Source organism: Chroicocephalus ridibundus, chromosome 15 (assembly GCF_963924245.1).
Source record: "Chroicocephalus ridibundus chromosome 15, bChrRid1.1, whole genome shotgun sequence".
Taxonomy (NCBI): domain Eukaryota; kingdom Metazoa; phylum Chordata; class Aves; order Charadriiformes; family Laridae; genus Chroicocephalus; species Chroicocephalus ridibundus.
In genome coordinates this window covers 3,352,589-3,374,023 of record NC_086298.1, presented here as the reverse complement: position 1 = coordinate 3,374,023, position 21,435 = coordinate 3,352,589, and the positions used below count along the sequence as shown (strand labels likewise).

At 48.7% G+C, this 21,435-nt stretch overlaps 1 protein-coding gene across 1 annotated transcript; it reads left to right on the top strand.

Annotated features, from left to right (window-relative positions):
* Window positions 1-4,912: 4,912 nt before the first annotated feature.
* Window positions 4,913-19,947, top strand: TNFSF15 (TNF superfamily member 15). The gene is made up of 4 exons (XM_063353404.1): window positions 4,913-5,308; window positions 11,950-12,001; window positions 12,632-12,679; window positions 18,124-19,947. The coding sequence occupies exons 1-4, from the start codon at window positions 5,111-5,113 to the stop codon at window positions 18,549-18,551; spliced, it is 726 nt and encodes a 241-aa protein (XP_063209474.1). The 5' UTR covers window positions 4,913-5,110; the 3' UTR covers window positions 18,552-19,947.
* Window positions 19,948-21,435: the final 1,488 nt, after the last annotated feature.

Genomic DNA, 21,435 nt, shown 5'->3' with positions numbered 1-21,435 from the left:
TAAAAGCTGTGCTTGTTACTCCCTCCTGGGCTCCAATTTTGTGCAAACCAAGTAGTCTCCCTGGTGAGAAACCTGTCCACAGAACAGAGGATGAGTCCTTACAGGGTTTACATGCCACCGGGACCATGCTGGATTGTGGTCTCTTTGCTCGATCCTTTGCATCAAAGTTATTCTAGGAGACCTCGTGCCCTCACACTCCGCTTATGTCGTCCCATTTTGCCTCAGTGCACTCAGTACAAGAACTCCAGTATAGCACAAAGCATCCTGTGTGTTATTTGCCTTTCTCTCCTTGAAGTAAAGGCAGAGGGGCACAAGAGGAGACCAAAGCTCTGGTCTGTATGTGTCCCACCTGGGGTCTTGCTGCTGGGAAGAAATCTCCTGGCAGCAGCAGTAGAAGGTGAAGCAGTTCAGCACAGCAACACGTGTGGTGCCCAGCACAGCCACTTTAAATGAAGAAATTCCAGGTTGTCTACTTCATGCTGACAAGCACCATGGTTTCCCACAGCATACGCAAGGGCATAGACCAGGATTTGCCCTGAAAGTCTCTCCTGGAGTCCCTGATATCCCACAGCTCCCATCCCACAGCCCCTGCCTCCTCCGCAGCCATGGGCTGGAGCCAAGGACACGGGAGCAGCATCTCCTTGGGCCACGACATTCCCCCTGCTTCTGACTCCATGGCAGTACCGCCCGGGTGATCCACTTTGTGTGCATGGGAGGGAAACGTGCTCACAGGACATGCGCCGTAAGGAAGGAGGATTTCAGCAGCGGAGAGGTGGGAGGTCATGGCAGAGACACAGCAGCTGGAGGTGGGGATCCATCCTGCATTCTCCCACTCCTTCCCGTCACATGTCAACCCCTGGCAAGGGGCAGCTCGAGGAGCTGGTCCCCATCCCCTGTCTGGTGACAAACCCAGTCTAACTGGGTAACACTTCCACATAGCGACCAGCTACATCCTACTTCTGCTTATTGGTGGTCAGGAGTTGTGTAAGAGTAATGACTGACCTGAAAAGCCCCTCCTGACACATATCCATACCTGACCATGCCTATAGCAAAACCCTCCCACAATCCTTGTGCACAAGGGAGGACATGGTTCCTCTTCCAAGGCGGTGCTGGTCATGTTAAGATGAGCCTCCATCCCTCTGCTTTCCCTCCAGCCCTGTACACATGATGTCTGGGGTGGGAGACTCCCGACGGCCCAGCAAAACAGCGAGCAGGAAGGATATGACAAGACCAAGAGGAGCAAATACCACGTGCTGATTGCCCCTCTCCTCCCTGCTGAAGGCTGCTCGGTGCTTTGCCTTTCTAAGGCGAATCTCACAGGATTCAGCTGGAAATGCTGCAGATGATAAAACATTAACCATTCTGAACAGTGAAGAGAAAGCACTTTGAAAACCCTTAGAAAATGTGTGAAATGGTCTTTGAATGCTCAATTACTTTTTCTCCATACTCACTGCAAGCTTAAAAACTAAAAGCACAGTCGTTACCCCATATAGACAAGGAATGAATAAAGATGCAATATGCTAAGTAAGTCCCATGTCGAAGACAAAAATACCTGTAATACCATCCTTGGGTACACTACTTTATCCTCACTATATATATGGTTCCCCTTACTCGTCCTGAGACAAAATGCCCTCGTACGTATCATGCACAAGCACGCAGGAAGAGTATAAAGCACTACAGAAAGAAGAGAGAAAACTCAGCAGCACAGAGGTGGCATGCCCCAGTGACAAGCTCTTTCTTTGCACGCCTAATGCCTTTCATGCTTTTTCTTCTCTTTAAAAAAAATATCTAAGCCCCATTTATTTAACTCCACAGTAAAACATCTCCCCTCTCTAACGCTTCTTAAACTGCAGAGGTGAGCTGGATTGGTAACCCCTGCAGATTTCTCTAATCAGTAGAAACTAGTCAAGGACCACAGGCTGGGACACGCCTGAGATGAGCAGGAGAATTTACCCAGCAGCCAGCGCTGGGAGCCCAACTAGGGGCGCACGGGGAGCAGCAGGAAGAATTTGAAGAGCACCAAGACAGAGCTCCGAGCAGGGCTTCCCCTGCCTGCACCTGCGGGGTGGTCCCCAACTGTCACCGTTCCCTGGTGGGATCCCAGGGGATGGCCGGGAAAGGCTGCGGGCAGGAGCACCCTGCGCAGGGCAGCAGGAGCCCAGCGTGGTGCTGGAGGTCTGCAGAGCTGGGGGTTACTCTGGCCGCTCTAAAGCCACCCTGCTGAGCCGTCATGAGGGAGTCACAGAATTATAGAACCATAGAATTGCCTAGGTTGGAAGGGACCTTTCAGATCATCGAATCCAACCATCAACCTGCCACTGACAAAAAACACCACTAACCCATGTCCCTCAGCACCACGTCTGCCAGGCTTTTAAATACCTCCAGGGACGGTGACGCCACCACTTCCCTGGGCAGCCTGTTCCAATGCTTGATAACCCTTTCAGAGTAAAAATTTTTCCTGATTTCCAACCTCAGCCTCCCCCGGTGTAACTTGAGGCCCCCTTGCTCGGTCCCAGCCCACTGTCACCAAGCCCGTCACCGAGCTCCCCAGGGAGCTGGGGGGTGCTGGGGCACCCTGGGGTGCCTGGCAGGCAGGGGACCATCGGTGATGGGATGCAAGACACCTCCTGGCACGTAAAAGGCATGCTGTGTGCCAGATGGACTCGTGCTCTGGAGAGGAAAAAGACATTTTTCCTTCTTTTCTTAGGATTTTTTAGAGCAAATTCTCAGCTTGGCTCCATACGCCAGGTGAAGAGCGTGAACCTGTTCCCGTCTCATCTCAAGAGCCCAGCGCTCGCTCTCCGAGGCTCCGGCTACTCATCCTCTTCCAGCCAAAGGTTTGCAGGTCACACACCACGGCAATAACTCTCAGGCCAATAAAAACTCTTATGAGATGTTTTAACTCAGAACAGGATCCACTGGAATTCCTTGGAAAATAAAAAAAAAAAATTAAAAACAACAAACTCCGTGGGGGTTGCTGGCTGCTGATTGGGGATATCTGCCTTGTCTGCTTGTAAGGCACATGCCTTGAATACATATTAAGCATTTTGTGGCAATAGCAATGAAGAGAAAAATCAGCTTTGACACTCATGGACAAAATATTAGTATTAATTTTTTAGTACTCTGCCCTAGAATAAGCAACTGGGACCCCAGGAAAAAATGAAATGAAATGAAATGAAATGAAATGAAATGAAATGAAATGAAATGAAATGAATTAAAATAAGATAAGATAAAATAAAAATCACAGCTCTATACAGCACTTCCACAAAAATATGAGTTTTGTTTCTACCGATCCTAGCAACACCTTCCCACCCATTGGGGTTTTTTTTATGTTCATGATAAATGGAGCTGCGCCTGCCCTGATATCAGCTCTGGTGCTGTAAAAAAGGAGAATAGTCCTTGTCCTAAAGGTTTTACGGCCTAAATGAAAACAAATAAACAATGAGAGAGGTAAACAAAGCCAGTTACTAGCCTAAGGTCACAAAGGGGTTATGTGGCTTGGCTCAGAGAAGAGCACAGGTCCTTCGGTGCTTTACCAGCTCTCTCGTCCCGTCTCCCTAAACCATGCTGGGTTTTGCTATTTCTTGTTTTCTGCTTCACGCTTACTCTTTCCCCGGCCAATTCCCTGTCCCCGCAGTTGACAGCTTCACTCCTTCTCACTGCCTAAGTGACACCTTCTGCTCGCAGCATGACTTTTAGATTTCTAGTGTATCAAGAACTGCACCAGACTATTGCAATAAGAAGATTTCTAACAGTGTTAATGAAGAATAAGTGATAAGAGCTGGCTGAATTTTTATTGATTATTTCCCCTTCCTGAGTCTGTGGAAGGAGTAGCAGACAGACCGGGACACGAAAATGTATTTTTCTTTCTTTGGTATTATTTTGTAATAATCTGAAACGTGTTTCATAGGGAGGTGGGGGAAACCAAACCTTGTTGCTCATTCACTAAAAAATAAGTAAGTTTCCACCCTGTTTCTCTATGTGGGGAAAAAGGAGGAGTTTCTGCACATCAGCGTGCGTGCGTGGATAAATCGAAGAAAGTTTCAGTTTTGATGAGAACCATGTTTTCCTGGGAGAAAAAATTTCCGATTTCGATAATCCGGGTAAATCTACATGGCAACATCTCCGCTGAGCGCTCCTGCCCAGGCCGGCGGAGGGAGGGTGGGCTGTTGCTGCGTGGCGGGGACCCAGCAGCAGACCAGGGGAGAAGGGACCCCCTTTCCAGCCGGCCATTGGCTGCCATCGGAGCGCGTTTCTCCCAAATCGGTTGCTGAGCAACTCCTGAGCTTGCCAATAGGCAGCGGGGCCTTTTAATCACACATAGCAACTATCAATAAAGTAAGATAACATAAATGTTTCCCAAGTGCAATAGAGTCACAGCTTTTCCAAGCAGTGATAACAGGCTCCTGTAAAAGCGCAATTAAAATGAGATTGGAGAAGATGAACCTCCACAGGAGCAGAACACCCTATTTTAGGCCTGTCCCCGCACTCTTTGGTACAAAAGGGACATGGTGCAACCTGCAGCCCACTGCACTCTGCTAAAGCATAGGTATGAAGCAACATTTCAGAGAATCGGACCCCTTCCTGGGCTGGCTTGTGATACCCTCGCCTTCCCTAAACGACTCTTCCCTTTTCTCCCGGGGCTGCGCTGAAACTGCCGGGCTCCGGGACACCGCGCGCTCGCCTCTGCCGCTCGCTCTCGCTCTCCCCCTGCTTCTCACTTTCACTCCCATTGGTTTCATGTTCCCTTTGCCGTGCGGAAAAAGCTCTCAAGCTTATCCAGCCCAGCAGCAGGGTTTATCCTGGTTCCACCCACTGGGACTTTCCTAGCTTCCTTCTGCACGGCGAGGGGGGAAAAAAAGCCAGACGGAGACATGCAGCAAGCACCTCGGGGAGCGCGGGGAGCCGCGGTGCTCTCTTTCCCTGAGCTAGGTTTCTATTGTAGGCGGTGCATTCCTTGGGAGGGAGGGTGTGTGTGTGTCGGTGCCTTCCCACACTCGGGGCAGCTCTTATTTAATGGGGGTCTCCATGCAGGGCAGACACCAGAGGAGATTTTGCCGTTCCCAGTTCCCATCCAGGAACAGCAGCAGCTCGTACGTCAGGCGCCGGCATGGACCGCGTGGCTGAGATAACCCTGGAGGAGGCGGCTCCTGGGACCAACCAAGCCTCCAGGATGCACCTCAGGGAGGATTTGAGGAGGATACGGTGCGCGGTGCTGCTGTGCCTGCTCTCCGTGCTGGTCCTGGCGCTGCCCACTGCCTACCTGCTGGTTGGAAACCTCAGAGACCCCAGCTCCTGCGCCGGCCAGGTAAGAGACTGACTAAGATTTCTGTCCTGCCACCCTACGAGGAGGAAAGTGCCACGACTTGCGTCTCCAGGGTTGGGTTTGTTTGGTTCTTTTATTTTCTTTATGACTTTCTCGCATTTAAAGGAACTCAAGAAACTCGCTGATACATTCCTTCTTCCTTACGCAGAGCAAATCTGCCTGGGATAAATCTTACTATCGTTTGGTCTTTTTAACTAACGGTTTCTGTTCCTCTTCTCTTAATTTCACTAAGGTCACAGCACAATGTACGACTTTAAAACTTTTATTGACATACTGCAGGAGACGCTTAAGAAAAATTGCTAGTTGATGGAAATCAGTGTCTCTCCACTGATTTGAGCCAGATTTTGATGCTATGGCTCATTTTCCTCCCTTCTTTTGGGTTAACTCTGCGACTTCCCCTCCCAGCGTCCTATTTCAGCTGCTGATGTCAGTGGGTCAGTGCCATCAGCCACCACTGGGCAGACAGCTACAGCTCTTGTGTATTATTTATGCAAACTCCTGCAGAGAGATGATTTGGGATGATTAAAGAGTCCAACCCTAAATTTCGCATCCCGTTTTTTACTCCTCATCAAAACTTTCTCTAGATCCAGGGATCTGCTTGGCTCTTCTCCTCTGGCAGATGGCTAAAATTGCTTTGAACTACAAGCTTGCTGGTGCGGCTGCTTCTAATGCTCTTCTATGCCACCCCACTCCTCCTTGCACCAGACTGCAGACAAGTGCCTATTTCTATGGTAGACCACAAATTCAGCAGGACTGCCCCATGCTAGAAGGGCAGCACGTCTGCGTACGGGTCTGAAGAATTAAGGTTTGAACTTTAGCCCCAGGTCTGACATTCCCCAACTTGTTATATGCTCACTTAGGAACAGCAAAGGAAAGCAGTGTTAGTAAGTGGCCCCGAAGGCAGATTTCTAACCTTGCGCGCATTCGGCCTCGGGATGTTTAGGGACCGTGAGGGCTCTACCCACGTGCATGCACGCTCCTGGCAGCACAGAGACCTGTCAGCCCTCGTTTGACCTCAAGCCTGAACAGCCGACGTCTCGCACCCAAGAGATGCCAGCTCCTGGGTGCAGCGTCTTCTGTGCTTCCTGCTTATACCTTCATATATATATAAATACTTATATAAGTATATATGCTTATACCGCCTAGCGCAGTACCTCAGGCTGTTAAATCTACCCATTTCTTGCCCATGCAAAAGTGCATGTTACTGCACTGACCCTGTTACTGCTATTTAGCGGGTACACACGGAGGGAAGAGGCTCTTTGGACAGTCTCAGCTGCATTGCTCTTTGTTTGCGTCCTGCGAGGTTGTACAGAGCAGAGCAGTTCAGTTCTTGAAACGAGTGAAATAATAACAAAACGTTAGCCTGTTTGGTCAGAGTAATGCATTCCTGGCTCTTGACTCTGTTGGCAGAGTTAGCAAAGTATTTTCGTGACTGGGTTTGGCTTCTTAAGAGGAAAAGCACGACGTAAGCCATTAGATTTGCTCCAGCCTGGGCGACACTAGTGTGTATTTCCATGCATGTGCAGTAAATCGTTAGTGCGTGGTATTCCCACAGTGATGTAACGAGGTGATCGGATGAGTTACAGCCTCTGCGAGTCCCAATGAGGAAGAGAAACGCCACGGGGGCTGGCGGGCCACCCGCTGCCTCGGTGCCAAGCCCCGTGGGTGGAGCGCCCGGCTACAACTCAGCTGCGTCCTGCGTTTTCTGAATTTTTCATTCGCTCTGCCAGGGACTGACTGTGTCGCCAGCATTGTCCAGCAGCAGAGCGCAGGTGGGAGGATTTGCCTGCCGGTGGTGCTTTCTGTTAATTCCCCGAAGAGCCAGGTCACGGGCCAAGCCCGGGTGCTCGGTCCTGTGGCTCAGCATGGCTGTAGGCTGTTTCAGTCCTTGGGAACGTTTCTGGGCATAAAGGCTCTCAAGAAAATGTCTTTTTGCATTTCGTTTTGCATTTGAAGTGTTAGGACGGGATTGCTAAAGGGTGCCTTTCTCATGTGCCCAACTGGTAGCCCACATCGGGAGGACTAGGTTGGGACCAGATGTGTGTGCCAGAGCTCTCTGTGGCACTGGTTTTGGGGTGCGGATGCCTTGGGCGTTACTGGGAGCAGCTGGACAGACCCAAGTTTGCACCAGACGCGTGTTCGCTTGCTGACCCTTGCGGCGGTGGGCCCACGGGAGGAGCCCTCTCCTTGCCCCGGGACCAGAGCTCAGCCCACACACGCCAGATGATTGCCAGCTTCTCGAGCGGCGGCTGGGCAGGTGAGAAGCAGATGGAGTAAATTCCTGAGCCCGTCCTTCCTGGAGGAAGGAGGAGGAGAAAGGGAGCCGGGGAAGGTTTGTGCAACAGGGGTGTGCCTCTCCGATTTGCCTGCGGGGTGACGCAGTTTATTCATCTCTGCTCCCGTGTGGGTGCACGTGGTGTCACATTCTGCCTCTGAAGGGATACAAACCCACCTTTTCCTCTGGAAATGTCCCTTTCAGGAAAAAGCAGGGTGTTGTCATTACAGCAACACGTGTGAGCCACCAGTTCTCTCTCTCGTGATATAACGCGTCTTGCATGAACAATTCCAATCCAATGATGATTTCCCTTGACACCTTCCAGGCTCCCTACACTGCTTCTCTCTTGGAAATAGAAATTACTTTCTTTTGCGCTTCAAGACAGAGCAAGGTGAGGAAATAGGGTTCTTTTAGCAGTAACACATGGCTTGTGTTATTAGGTGGAACTCTATAAAAGGCTCTAGTGGTGCCCTTGCAGAGGAGGGGCCAGGACTGCTGTGCATCCGTCCCCAAAAGGAAGCCAAGTTTCACTCTGAGTGTGCAAATCTACCAAGGGGAGGGCACAGCAGCCAGGAGGGCATCGCTGGCTACCTTAGCGACCCACTCACCTAGCCCAATACAGCAGAGCATCAAGTCCCGTGGCCTGGAGATGTTGGTACTGGGGCTTATTTTTGTGGCATCCCTGGCATGGCAGGACCACAAGCGGCATAAAGGGAAATTCCAAAACGTGCCCAAAGGATTGTGTATGAACCTGTGTGCCATGTCAGCCTTGCAATGGAGAAGGGAGTTGCTGCAGTACAGGAGGGATGTTAAAGTCCTAGCAGCTCCACCTGGGTCCCATCCAAAAGGATGAAGCCAGAAAGCTAGCAACAAAGCTCGGATAAGGGCTGCCAGAACACGCAGAGCCAAAGCCCTACCAGCCTGCCCAAATGGGAAAGGGAACCTGAAATGGCTTCCTGATCTGCAGCGATGCAGAAACACCTGGAGAGGAGCAGTGAGATTCCACCTATGCCTAGGTGTGTGGAATTCCCCTTCCAAAAGCCGGCAGCTGTAAAACCCCTGACTGGCCTTTACTCCTTGATGCACGTGGTCCTCGTGGGCAGAGAAGCCAGTGAGCACATGCCCTGAGTACATGCTCACACTGGGCACTGGAGCCCAGCCGAAATACTCCCATTGAGGCCAGTTTTACCTGGCACAGGACAGGCCCCTACCAGAAACGCCCAGCCCAGGCCATGCAGCATCTCTGGAGCAAGCAAAATAGCAGGTCTGTCAACCGTGTATGACCTGCAGAGACCCTACCTGTAAAATAGCGTCTTGTGCTAAAAGTGGATGGAGGTGCCTGGGGTATTTTGCTTATTAATCTCTCTGCCTGCAGTGCCCAGCTGCTTTTCCCATGCAGTTCTCTATCGGATACCCCCGGCCCCTCCTGGAGGTGCGAGAGGTAAAGCGTGTGAATGGGGGATGTTCAGCCCTTCCGTTCGGCTTTAGCAATATATGGATATAAACGCAATGGGACTTTTGGACATTCTTGGTATCAAAACAATATAGAAGCGTTTTGCATACCACAGTCTTCAGGGTAATTAAAGCTGGTTGTCCGGGATGTCGTTTTTCTGCAAGTCAGCTGTAGGGTGGGATTTTCAACATCACTCAGTGGTGGTTACGGTCTCTCCACAGTAACCACAGGGAAAATTGAAGCCACGCTGTGAACTTTTCAGAATCACAGCTAAGCAAGAGAGAAAAATACTGATTGTGTAAATGATCTGTCTATTGTCTCATGCTGCGTAGCTCTCCCTCACCACCTCATCTGCGCCATCAGTGTACAACACCTGTGCCTATTTGGGACAAATATTACTAATACCTGGTGATTACGTAGCATTGACTAGTGCTAAAGTATTTTCTATAGGAAGTTTAGATTTGTATCCTTATCAAAGAGCATGATTATGGAAAAAAAAATTACTTTTGCCAAGCAACAGAATAACTTCACACCTCTCAGCACCCTGCTCTATCTACTGCACCACACTATCCTTGAGCATCTATGAACGCAGCTCCTGCACCTGGAGTTTCCATCTGGCCTTATCTAGAAACAAGGAAATTGAGGTTGCATAAAAAGCTTCTTCCCAGTTTTCAGTCAAAACTATTTGGGTTATTTTTTATAAGGAAGCAGAATTCTTCTTGATATCCCTCCCACTTTTCCATCACCTCTGTTTGTGTTGCAACATCTGAGTTTATATGAAGCACTTCGGCAGAAGTTAGGCTTTAAATACGTAAACAGTCCCACCCAAGGTACATGATTAAACGTAGGTTTGTGATTGGTTTGTAGCTCATTGCAGTACTTAGCATTGTTAGAAAACGTGTCACTTGATAAATATGTAGGAAGTGTCACATAAATAATGGTGTAAAATGTACTCATAGGCACATACATCTGGCCAAAAGCAAGGGGGAGTGTTTGAGGGAAATCCTCCACGCCGATCTTGTGCGTCCCACCAGGGGAAGGACAAAGTCACCTGGCTATGACTCTGTGTCACATCAAAAGTACAGGCATGTTTAGGCACCGCAGCAAGCAGGCAGGATCTTGGAGAAAGTCATTAGTCATAATGAAAGGCCCAGCCATCTCATTGACAGCGCCGACACTGTTTCTCTGTCAGCCACACACCGAGCTTTCCCCCTCCGTCTCTTTGAGATGACGTTTCCTGCAGACTTCTGTGGCTGGGCTCGGTATGTGTGTGCAGGTGGGGAAGGGAGGGAAAAAATGAGCATTTTCCCTGTAGTTTTCCTTCTCCATTTGTTTTGCATCACACTAGGGCAACTATTTTAGAAATTACGGTTTTCTGCAGAAGCACATGGATATTTACTGCGAGTAAAACATTAAAATATCTTTGGGCTCACTAGAGTGGCTAGCAGTCCCCAAACCCTGACTCTTCTCCCACAAATACTCTTCCTTCCTCTGGCCAATATAAATTATCTATTTTCTACCTCTCCTGAAGTATCTGAAGTTGCGCGAGAGACAGCCCGCAGGAGATAGCTTCAGCATCTGTGTGCTAACACTATTTCAACCTGTTTAGTCAGCAACGTGCACCAAACCTTAGCTGCAAGCTGATCGGTGGCAGTTTACTCTATTCAGTGCATTTATTGTAGCTGTCCATAAAACACACCATACCACCTCAGCTCCTGATAAACGCTGCGCGATCGGGGCTCCCGACAGCCCTGACAAGTCAACTCTGCGCTGGCTGCACAACCCAGACTCTCCGCTTTCTGCAACCGCGCTGTTGGCATCGACCCACAATGAACCGTGCCCTGGGGAGGGTGTAAGGGATGCTCCTCACGCCCCAGGGAAGCCGGATCCAGAGCCAGCACCCTCCGGTCAGGAGCCCTGCTGCTTTCCAGGCTGCCGTAAAAGGATTGGCACTTGGCAAGAAGGCACCGGCCATGCCCAGGTGTGATTCAGAAGGGCCAGCCCTGGTCGTGGCAGGCAGCAGCTTCCCTTTGAACCGCTCGACCGAAAAGTCAGAACCACTTGGCAGGGCCCTGGGCCATGCCCTGCTGCCATGCGAATGCACGCTGGCACAGGGCTGTGTTACGAGCGTGCTGCTGATGGCTCTAGAGCAAAACGTAAGAGGCAAGAACGGCCCTGCCTGCCCTTGGCGGAGAGTCAGCGAGCCGCAGAGCTCACCCTCTGCCAGCTCTAGACCTGCTCAGCTCCTTTCCCTCTTCCAAGGAGGCTGCCCAACACTCCGGACAGACCTAAGCAGCAGACTCACAGCGCGAAATAACACAGACGCAGAGAGAAAAGCGGGTGTAGCTGATACCCCTCGGTTAGTCTCTTCGCTGGCTTTACGGATGAACTTCTGTGCCTGCAAAGACTCAGACCTGCCGAGTCTTGAGACGGGGAAGAATCACCCACATTTCTCTGTTTGCTCTGCACAAGTTGAGGGACAGGAGAGTCTCCAAGCAGCAGAGGTGCTCCAGCAGTGCTGGAGGGAGGCACTGTCCCAAAGGAGGGCTAGTGAGGGCTCATTCACACTGGCCACTCTGCCAGTCCTCTCCCAGTTGTGCCAAGGGCTTGTCCAGCCCCTCAACAAGACTGGAGTTTAACGCAACCACCGCAGGAGCCCAGGCCCTGTCCCTGGCAGCCTTTCAGAGATGCAGGCGGTTTCAAACAAACAGCAGAAAACTCTTGCGGTGAAGCAAAGCCCTGTCAGGGCTTGTCCTTTCACATAAAAGCTCTAGCTGATCTCGATAATATTACTGTAGCATATTCCATTTTCTGGGATAACGCACAGCAGGCCCTGTGTGGAGGTACGGCACACCCCGCAGCCCTCAGCTAACCGCTTGCAAATCTCTCCCGCAGGTCACAGAAGAGAGGGGCTCTCGCTTTCTGAAGCAGCGGGCAGTAAGCGCCGGTAAGTTTGCCAGTCCTTTCCCCCGTCCCGAGCACCTTTGTTTACCCAGGTTTTGCAATCGTTGCCGCAGCAGCCTGCTGGCAGACTCCCACCCGCCTGCCCTCACCACCCAAATCCTTCCCCAGCCCAACAAGCCGGGGCAGACGGAGGCGAACCTGGGCGATAAGATGCAGGGAGATAACTGGGTCCGGAGCAAAGGTGCGAGCGTTTCTAACCCCGGGGCTGTGCAAGCTCACTCCTTCTAGTGCGGGCACAGACCTCCCTAGCAGTTCTCCAAGATCAGGATAACTCCCCAAACGTGCAAAAACATGGATTCAGGTGACCGTGCTCACCACATCTCCCCTCCATTCACCCTCCGGCAATTTAAGACGCTGCCGCAGATGTGCACTGTCGATGCCGCAGCAGGCCTGAAGCTATTTGCAAAGGGATTTTGTTACCTCGACAGTGCCCCTAAACAATCACGGCAAATGACTCCTGACCCAAACGTATGCAGAAATGGGAAGGGGCTGCGCACATTTCCTCCTCGGCATCGATGTCGTGGTTTGGACAATCGATCACCGCTCACATCTTGTTGACCTGAATAGCAGCAAATGACCTTACACCCTTTTTTTTTTTCTTTTTTCCCCTCAGCTACAGATACACTTTCCAGTGCAGAAAAGCCAAGAGCACACCTGACAGGTAATGCTCGTTCACCAATGAAGCCTTTCCCACGGGTATTACGGCAGCCGTAGCAGTTCAATAATCTTGGTTTATATGGGTCTAAGAGGATCAGGTGTTGCAGGAAACATGGGGAAAATAATCATCAGCTTTGCCTTGTTGACCACCACAGATTTACTGCAGCCTGTGTGTGTAGAAACGGGCCCACAAAGGAGGTAGTTGACGGAAACGTTTCTTCCTGCCAGTTTTTCCAAGCCGTTTATTTCATTGAATGAGCAGCTCTTGTAACTGAACTTAAATAGGTGTCGGGTATCTTAGTGATCTGAGGAATTCCCTAGAAAAGGCAGTGGAAAGAGCCCAAGTGAGCCCTCAGGGAGCAGTGAATTGGGAAAAACTACCAGTTTTGGAGCAAAATCAGGTCAAACATGACCAATTTTAGGGCCCTTATTTTTCTGCAAGGTCCGTCTCGGGCTACCGTATTACCATCAAATAGACCCCTGTTTTTAGTGAGATCATCTCTGACTCGCATCAGAGAAAGCAAGGGAAGAGTTATGTCCAGCTGAACCCCTCCAAGCCCTTATCTTGTGTTAGGAAGGTGCTATAGCAGGGTGGGCTGCCATATATTTCTGAGGGGCCACCAGCATTTGCAAGGCCACCTCAGCCTTGAAGGTGCAGCTGCCGTTAAACCACAGCCTTTCCCCATCCTCGTCAACTCCACCCACCTGGAATATTTAGGTATTACCGGAGAAGAGGAAAAGGTTCATGGCTGGTTCCCATGTGGCCGGAGCTGAGTGCTGAACGGCTCCCCAGCTGCTCTGACCTCAGGCAATTAAAAATTACAGCTCACTGCAGAGGTTTCCCCAACACCCTGTGTGTTGTCCCATGGGAGCACTTTAGTAACTTGAAGCATGCCAGAAGCGGCATGATGCTTCACACAAATTCACCTACAGCATTAAACCAATCAGTATTTCAGGGCTCGTTTCTTTCCCAGCATAATTTACTTTCCCTAATCCCCAAGCTCCTTCCTAACGCACTTCCTTGGTCCCATCCCCGTGGGCACGCAGGTTGCTAGAGCTCCAAAACTGACGTGTCCTTGTTTAAAATCGCATCTTTGCTTAAGTGCAAGTTTGCAAGAGCAAAAGGATCGTGTCTGCTAGCGTAAGCTGCTCTGTTTCCCCTGAGTCCCCCCATGGCAGAGAGACCCCTGGGCTCCCGGTGCAGCTGACTCAGAAGAGCAGCCGCAGCCCAGCTCTGCTGAAGGGAAATTCCCTGGGCTGCACAAAAGTCCATTTGCCGCAGGGAAGCACCCAGCAGTTTTCTTCAAATTTCCTCAGGTCCCCCATTTGCAAAAATTCCTTCACCATCATTCCTGAGCAGTCTCCCCAGGGTGGTGCCCGTCCTCTTCAACCTGCCTTTTCGGGCCAGTCACTGCTGGCCACAGCAAGGAGCATGAAAAGGAAAAAAACTAAGGGGCTTTTATCTCATTCTGTGCAAAAAGGCTACACCCGTGCTGCTGCGCTACATAGCCATCGGGGAACCTAATTTCCATGACTTTATCTTTGATCTTTTTTAGCCCAACCATATTTTTGATGCTGCACCCTGGGGCAGTGAGTTCCCAAGCTTAATGGTGCATCACAGTCCGAAAAGATTTCCTCTTCTTTTAAACTTACTGCATAATAATTTCTTGGGTGCCACCCTGGTCTTCTCAGAAACCATGACTTGTGCATAGAAAGTGAAAAAGGAATAATCAATCTTCAGATCTTTGTTACATTCCCCCACCTCAGGCACCTTTTTCAAAGTGAAGGTGGTAGACTACAAACTCTCACTTGTAGGAAATCTCTTCCCGATCTCTATTCTATCTCTTTTTCTAGTTTTAGGCATATATATTCTGAAGGTGAAAGCAGAGGAATGAGAGGGATGAGAACTAGCCACTTTTCATGGGAATGCACTACTGAATTAGCAGTATCAGAATGACTCAATGTTTTGGTCGCTGTTTCTTTATGATGAATTTCCCACCTGCTCTTGGCCCTTATTAACACACACCGAGCGTTTTGAACTTATCCAAACTGGCATCAAGATCTCCTCTCCCAGGGTGGCTATAGCTAGAGAAGAATGGCACAATCCATGGGAATACCTAGATAGGACTTTTCTCCGTCCCCATTCTCTCCTGTGCACTAATTTAGATTTGGTGCTGACTGTACCATAGAATGGTTTGGGTTGGAAGGGACCTTAGAGATCACCCAGTGCCACCCCCTGCCCTGGGCAGGGACACCTCCCACCAGCCCAGGTTGCTCAAAGCCCCGTCCAACCTGGCCTTGAACCCCTCCAGGGATGGGGCCATGCCATCATCCCCTCTCTGACTTATTTGGCTGCACTTCTGGTCAAGATGCAGATGAATGCCTATTCCTGTGGCATGGCTGGATGAACTATGTTGCAGAAACCCCATCGAGGACTTGCAGCACTTATTGTGCTGCAACGGCATCCGAGTGCTCCACTAAATCTGGGTAGAACATCACTTTCAGATTCCACTTAATTGTTGGAAATAATTAGTTTTTAAGGGCAGTTATTAAACTCCCAGGGCACAATCTTGAGCAATAGAGAGCCTGCAGCCACGGGACTTTGCAGTAGATGTTGTACAAGAGCTTTTACTACAACAAGAGACTCAAACTCTAATCTCTGGCTGATTCCAGGAGTCTGGCCTCAGAGTGCAGTGTTCAGTATCAGGCTCCCACACCGGCGAGGGATAAGAGTTGTAGAGATCCCACAAGTTCAGCAATATGCCATAAAATGTACTCCAAGCTGCCAAGCAACAGGGATTCTCCAGCAAGGGACTAAAGCAAAAGGGATTTGAGGAAAGGAGAAGTAATTTCACATGCAAGGGATGCCAAAAATTTGTAGTGGACGGGAAAGTTGAAGGAACTGTTGCAATGATCCCTTATTAAAAGCAGATTTTATTTACGTCAAGAGTTAGCATAATAGGTATATTTCCAGGAAGTGTAGCTCCATATATTTATGAAATAAATAAATGACACGTACAAACTGCAACTGCTGCTAGAAAAGGAGCTGTATTGTATTCAACGGCACTTGAACATGCATTTTTCCTCTTGACCGGTACTGAAAGCATGGGGAAAATTAATTAACTTGAAAATAGAGAGCATCGATAGGGAGAACTTTATCCTAAAAGGGAGGTTATAGCTGTAAAATTTACGGTTGCCTAATTCTAGAAGTTATGAAATCATGTACTTCATTTGAGATGCCTGTTAGTTATATAAAACATTGAAGAATGGAGTGTCATTGACATTTTAAATGCGTCATTGTACACAGAAAAGAATATTTCACATGCAGCTTCTCTTTAATTTTCTCCCAAAATTCCCAAGATGGAAAAGAGCCCAGAACATTTTCTGGAAATATTCTGATCTTTTCTGATCCTTCCCATCTCAAACAAGATTTCATCTGCTGCCAACTGATCTCCGAGAGGTATTACTCCAAGCTCTTGTAAACCTCAGAGTGACCCAAATGCCACTTTAGTTTTGTGCCAGGACTCAGATCAGTCCCTAGACACCCAAGAGGTAGATGAGGATGAAGGCAGACCATGAGTACTTTCACTTTATTTTTTTGCCCTCTCTCCGTATCAGGCAAAGCTCCCTTGGCTCTGAGCCTCACCGTCCCTGTAATACTTCTGTAATTTGGCTTGGCTTGCTATTGCAATCCCTGTCTATCGTTCTCCCACACAGAAATACTCTCCTCATGCACTTTGCCTCCTGGGGAAAGATCAGAAAGATTTTGATACTTCAGCAGCTCTGACAGGCAGCCTGAAAAAAAGGCCATTATTTTGTTGTGCTACTCGGAGAATATGCAAGAAATCGCACTCCTAGCACCTTCTTGCCTCCTTACGGATTATTTATTGCTAGAAAAGAGAGGGAGATGGATTCCACTGGGAACTGAGCACACAAGTTTTTCTGAACCTCATTTCAGCCAGGATAAACCTAATGGTTATTGCCAAGAGAATTTCAAAGCTTTCCCTTGCGTTCATTCAGTTTGCCTTCCTGCCTGTGCACACACACCCTTTCCCCAAATACTGCATCGAAATCAACTTTAAACATTAACTCTAGCTCATGAAAATAGCCTTATTTCCTGGAAATCAGTTGCCTCAGTCTCTCTCAGCGTTTTAACATTAACATTCTGGGTTTGCTTTAGTACTTGGCAGAACCTTAATGGTTTTTATCCTTTTCCGTTTCGTTGCCTCAGCTGCTGTTTTACCACAACAATTTTACGTGGCAGTCAGGAAAGAGCGGAGAAAACTCTTTCACTTCCCTGCAGGAAAATCTCTGACTACTAGGGCTTGTTCTCCTGGCTGTCCTGTGAGAGAAATCACAATGGTGGGGGAGAGGCGAAGGGAATAGGGCAGCATTCCCTGATTCTTCCCCTGAGACCCCTGCAGCCTGGGGAGCATCCTCGGCTTGGCTCAGACTAACGCTGAGGTCTGGATTAGAGCTCTGCTTGTAACCAGCTAATTACAAGACTGGGAGAAAAGTCTGGTGGAAAGCTGAGGCTAACACCAAGTTTAGTGTTTCGTTCCAGCAAAGCATTTTGAAAACAAAATTGAGATAAAAAATGGTTTTGAATACAACGTGTTGCTTTGGAATCGGGCCTCTGGAAGCACAGTGGGGCCTTCTGAGTTTTTGGTAAAATCAAATAACACTGGTAAACCAAAGGCAATTCAACAGCAAAAGATTTCATTACGAACACTGAGGGAGAAAAGCTTGACACAAGGGCTAACAAACCCTAACATCCTTCAGAAGCAAGCGGGCAGGAAGAGAAGTTCAAGCGTCTCGGTGCCTGGCGATAGATTGTGCTGATCCTTGTGATACTTTTGCAAGGACAGTAGTGTCTAAGGACCATAACTGCAATCCGTCTCTAATGAAGAAAATGATGCTTTACTATTTCTTATTACTGCCCCGAACCATTAGCTATGGGCACGGTACCCGTGTGTACAACTGCCCCAGCACTGGTGTCGCTTAAGGACAAGGTTTTTACTCTGTAAACAGATAAGAGAGCACCCCGGACCTGCAGGGTAAAGCTCCACGGTGCCGTGAGACTCAGCCTTTAGGAAGCACAGTCTCACCATTCAGGATCTGGCTCACAACCAGGACATCCAGCCGCAGCGTACCCACAGGTCGCCTGCACTGGACAAGATCTTCCAAAAGCATCTTTGGCTTTCACTCCTGATTGCTCAGATCTGGACACCCTATAGACACCCTCCAAAAATACCACTGGACAGTTGGCCTGCAGTCAATTGTCCCCAGTTTGCAAGCTGTAAAATAAGCGCATTTCTGTCCTAGCATTTTGGTTACCCTATTTAAATCGCTTGCTCTTTGGAGTTGAGGTCTCACATTGCAATCAGCATTATGTGCCTGGCTGTAGCAAACTAACCCACCTCTTCTCCCTCTCTCTTCCTCCTGCAGTGAAGAAACAAGACAACGCCAAGACCACGGGAAACCATCTGCCCATCCTGCAGTGGGAAGACAAGCGAGGCTTGGCCTTTACCAAGAACAACTTGAGTTATTCCAGCAACGCACTGGTGATACCTGTGTCTGGGGACTACTATGTCTATGCTCAGGTCACTTTCCGAGGGACCATTGAATGGTCCGGTAAAACAAACTCTGTCACTGAGATCATCACCAAAGTCACTGACAGTTACCCCGAGCCCACCCAGCTGCTGACCGGCACCAAGACCCTCAGTGAAACGGAAAACAGCTGGTTCCAGCCCATTTATCTGGGCGCCGTGGTCTCCTTAGAAGTAGGGGACAAGCTAATGGTCAACGTTAGTGACATCAAGCTGGTTGATTACACCAAGGAGCACAAAACTTTCTTTGGTGCCTTTTTACTGTAGGTCCCTGGCAGCAGCTGGTGGGGGCTTCCCTTCAGGGCCCTGGTGGGACCTTGGCTTTGTGGGCGCGCGTTGGGGTGCGATCTCTGTGCTGTCATCCTTCTTCTGTGCTGTCACTCCCCTGCAGCTCCCTGCAGCCTTAAATTAAGGGGTAGGGAAAGCTGAAGCCACAGGCTGAATTGACACAAACCAAAAAAAAAACACCCAAAAAGAAACTCGAAAAAAAACAGAAAAATGAAAGTCAGATTGGAGGAAAAAATATATTTTTGAAAGTAAAAACCGAGAACTCTTCAAAACTATGTAAGCTAGGGAGGAACAGTTTATACCCGTGGATAGGAATATTGATCATGGATATTGCAGCTAGGTTACATCACTAATTCCACCTCTGATGAACAACTGCTCAACTCAAAAAAGTGTTTTGAACTTTCTCCAGCACTTCCAGTATAGTTTTGCATGACCCTTCTTCAGATTCTCGGTTCTAAAAGGTAATTACTTTTCATTATTTCCTTACAAATAGATTTGCTCAGCACTTTGCACTAATATAAAGCTCAGATTAATAATTAACTGCTAAATTAATCCCTCCCAACTTCCCTGTAAAGTAGATTAAAATTATATCTTGTGTTTTGCAGATTCTACTTGAAATTTTTTTTCCCTAAGAAATTGTTTACAGTTCTTTAAGTCAATATACAGCCTCAAAACTTTATGTAAAATTTCTAGGGAACACACACAAACACTTTCTATTTCAGCATGAAAGTGGAATCTCCCCGCCAGGTCCTAACATTAGGAAAAAACAGAATAGACGAGGCAGAGACAGACACGTAGCAAAATTTTCCACACTTTTTAAATCAACCACTGACATTTTGAGAGAAAATCTCTGCAATATTTTGCTTTCCATTGTGTTTAATGCAAAGCAAGTGCAGATACAGAAATCACTGTCTTGGTGCTCCCCCTTGCAACCATTGCCAATGCTGCAGCGGTCCCCTAACCACAAGGGACTCCCCAGCCTTTCCCTGGGTGAATGCTCACAACCGGTAGTCCCTACACAAGGTCAAAAGATCAAAAAACACGATCATGGCCAGGTGCAGAGCTCAGGAATGTTTAGCTTCCCACCTTGCACTTATTTATTTTCATAGGCCTTATTGTTTCTCAGGGAAATTCCCCAGCTTTCCTTCTTCTCCTGCAATAAATACATCACTGACAATGGCTCAAGTCATGTTCTCGTAGATTCGGACTTTACACTCTCAACTGCCAGGTCTCACAACTACCACCCAGCCATTCTGCAATGGCCAGGCTTCACTCTCTGCAACTCTTTCTCTTTCCTACCTCACCTCATGGGACTTCCTCCAGTTTCCACTTCTTGGCCAGAAGTGACAGCAAAGCTCAAATGCCTAGTTCATGTTTCCACTTAAAACCACGGAGGGGCCCAAAAGCACACTGTCAGCGTCAGGGAGGTACTGAGGCTGGGGAATACATAGCACTGGGGATGGGGGGTTGTATCTCAAATGGGCAGAGGAGTTCTCTGATGGAGACAGACCGGCTACAAAAGACCGTGTGTGATATTGCAGCCCAACCAGCAGTGAGACCAGGCTGCTTTGTCCACAGCAAGCCCCTTCCAAGCAGGAGACAATTTATTACTGTATAAAGATCTGTTTGAGCTGACGAGGAAAAGTTAGTAACACAGCTGAAGTGTAGAGCATAGAGAAAGGCCAAGGCAGACTGGGGGTGAAGGGAGGAGAGCAGCAGAGTAGGAGGTGGGAAATCCAGGCTACAGCAGGTTCTCTGCCTCTTCATGGCTTGATGTAAGCACTTTTCATGCTGGCAGCATGACTACACCTCTTAAACCTAGCAGGTCTTTTATATAGTAAATCATCTCAGAAAAGAAGACTTTTTGGCCATCCTTCCATTCTGCAGTGCCTGAGTCCCATAGGAGGTCTCAGACCTTCACTATTTTAGACGGTGCTAAACACACCACAAAAGCAAGGAGATTTCCATCTTGCCCTCCCCTTCTATCCTCAGCGGGTTTCTTTCTTGCGTCCAGATTCTCCTTGAGTCTAGTCATCAGGTGTTGGCCTGCTATACAACACCACCCTTCCAGGAGACTTCGACAGTGTCCCTGCATCAAAACCTCATTAGGGTTTGGCTTCCCATCCTGTCTTTGACTTGTGCTTTGTTTTCCCCACATCCAGATCTCAGCTGGCCTCTTCACAGCCCCTTCTCCCATGGGCACCTTCCTGCCTTCTTGGCCCCGTCCATTAGGTATCAGGACACCTCTTTGTCCAAATCTGATTTTCTACGTGGAATTTCTCTCTTACAGTCACACCGGTGCACAGAGAAAGCTGACATCAGAAAATAGGTTAGGATGGCAGAAAGTAAAGGTAATGATCCTGCCAGCACACCCTTGGCCAAAACATCCTCTTGTGTCTTCGTTAGCTAGATTCACTTCCATCTTTAAGTCCTCACTCCTATGTTTCCTCTACCTGCTCAGCCTTTTCTTTCAAGCTGAAACTGGCTGAGAGAGGAGCAGTTATTCCCCACGTATCAGTACCTAGCAAACATGACCTGGCCTCATTACTTCTCAGAAAGGGTGTCTGGTCATCCAGGTCCTTGGAAGGGCGGTTCTTACTGCTGAGAAACCCCCAGACCACAGTAAAATCTGGTGAAATCTCACTCTCTTGGCAGTTCAAGACAAGGTTATTCTCCGGGAAACCCTAAGACTTTCCATATCTCAGCTTTTCTAAAGTGTTCCCTCAACACCTCACTTTGAGTCCTGAGCTTCTGATCCCTTAGTTGTGTGCTCAAAATAGGATCTGAACTCACGAGAACATGAAGCTAGCAGCTCTTGCAGACCACCACATAGAGCACTTTAGGTGACTAGCACACAAAACAA

Excerpts from the sequence above, each read along its gene's own strand:
- TNFSF15 (XM_063353404.1), top strand. The coding sequence starts at position 5,111 with ATGGACCGCGTGGCTGAGATAACCCTGGAGGAGGCGGCTCCTGGGACC. Across the intron at positions 5,309-11,949 it reads CCAGCTCCTGCGCCGGCCAG|GTCACAGAAGAGAGGGGCTC; the intron begins GTAAGAGACTGA and ends TCTCTCCCGCAG. Across the intron at positions 12,002-12,631 it reads GCAGCGGGCAGTAAGCGCCG|CTACAGATACACTTTCCAGT; the intron begins GTAAGTTTGCCA and ends TTTTCCCCTCAG.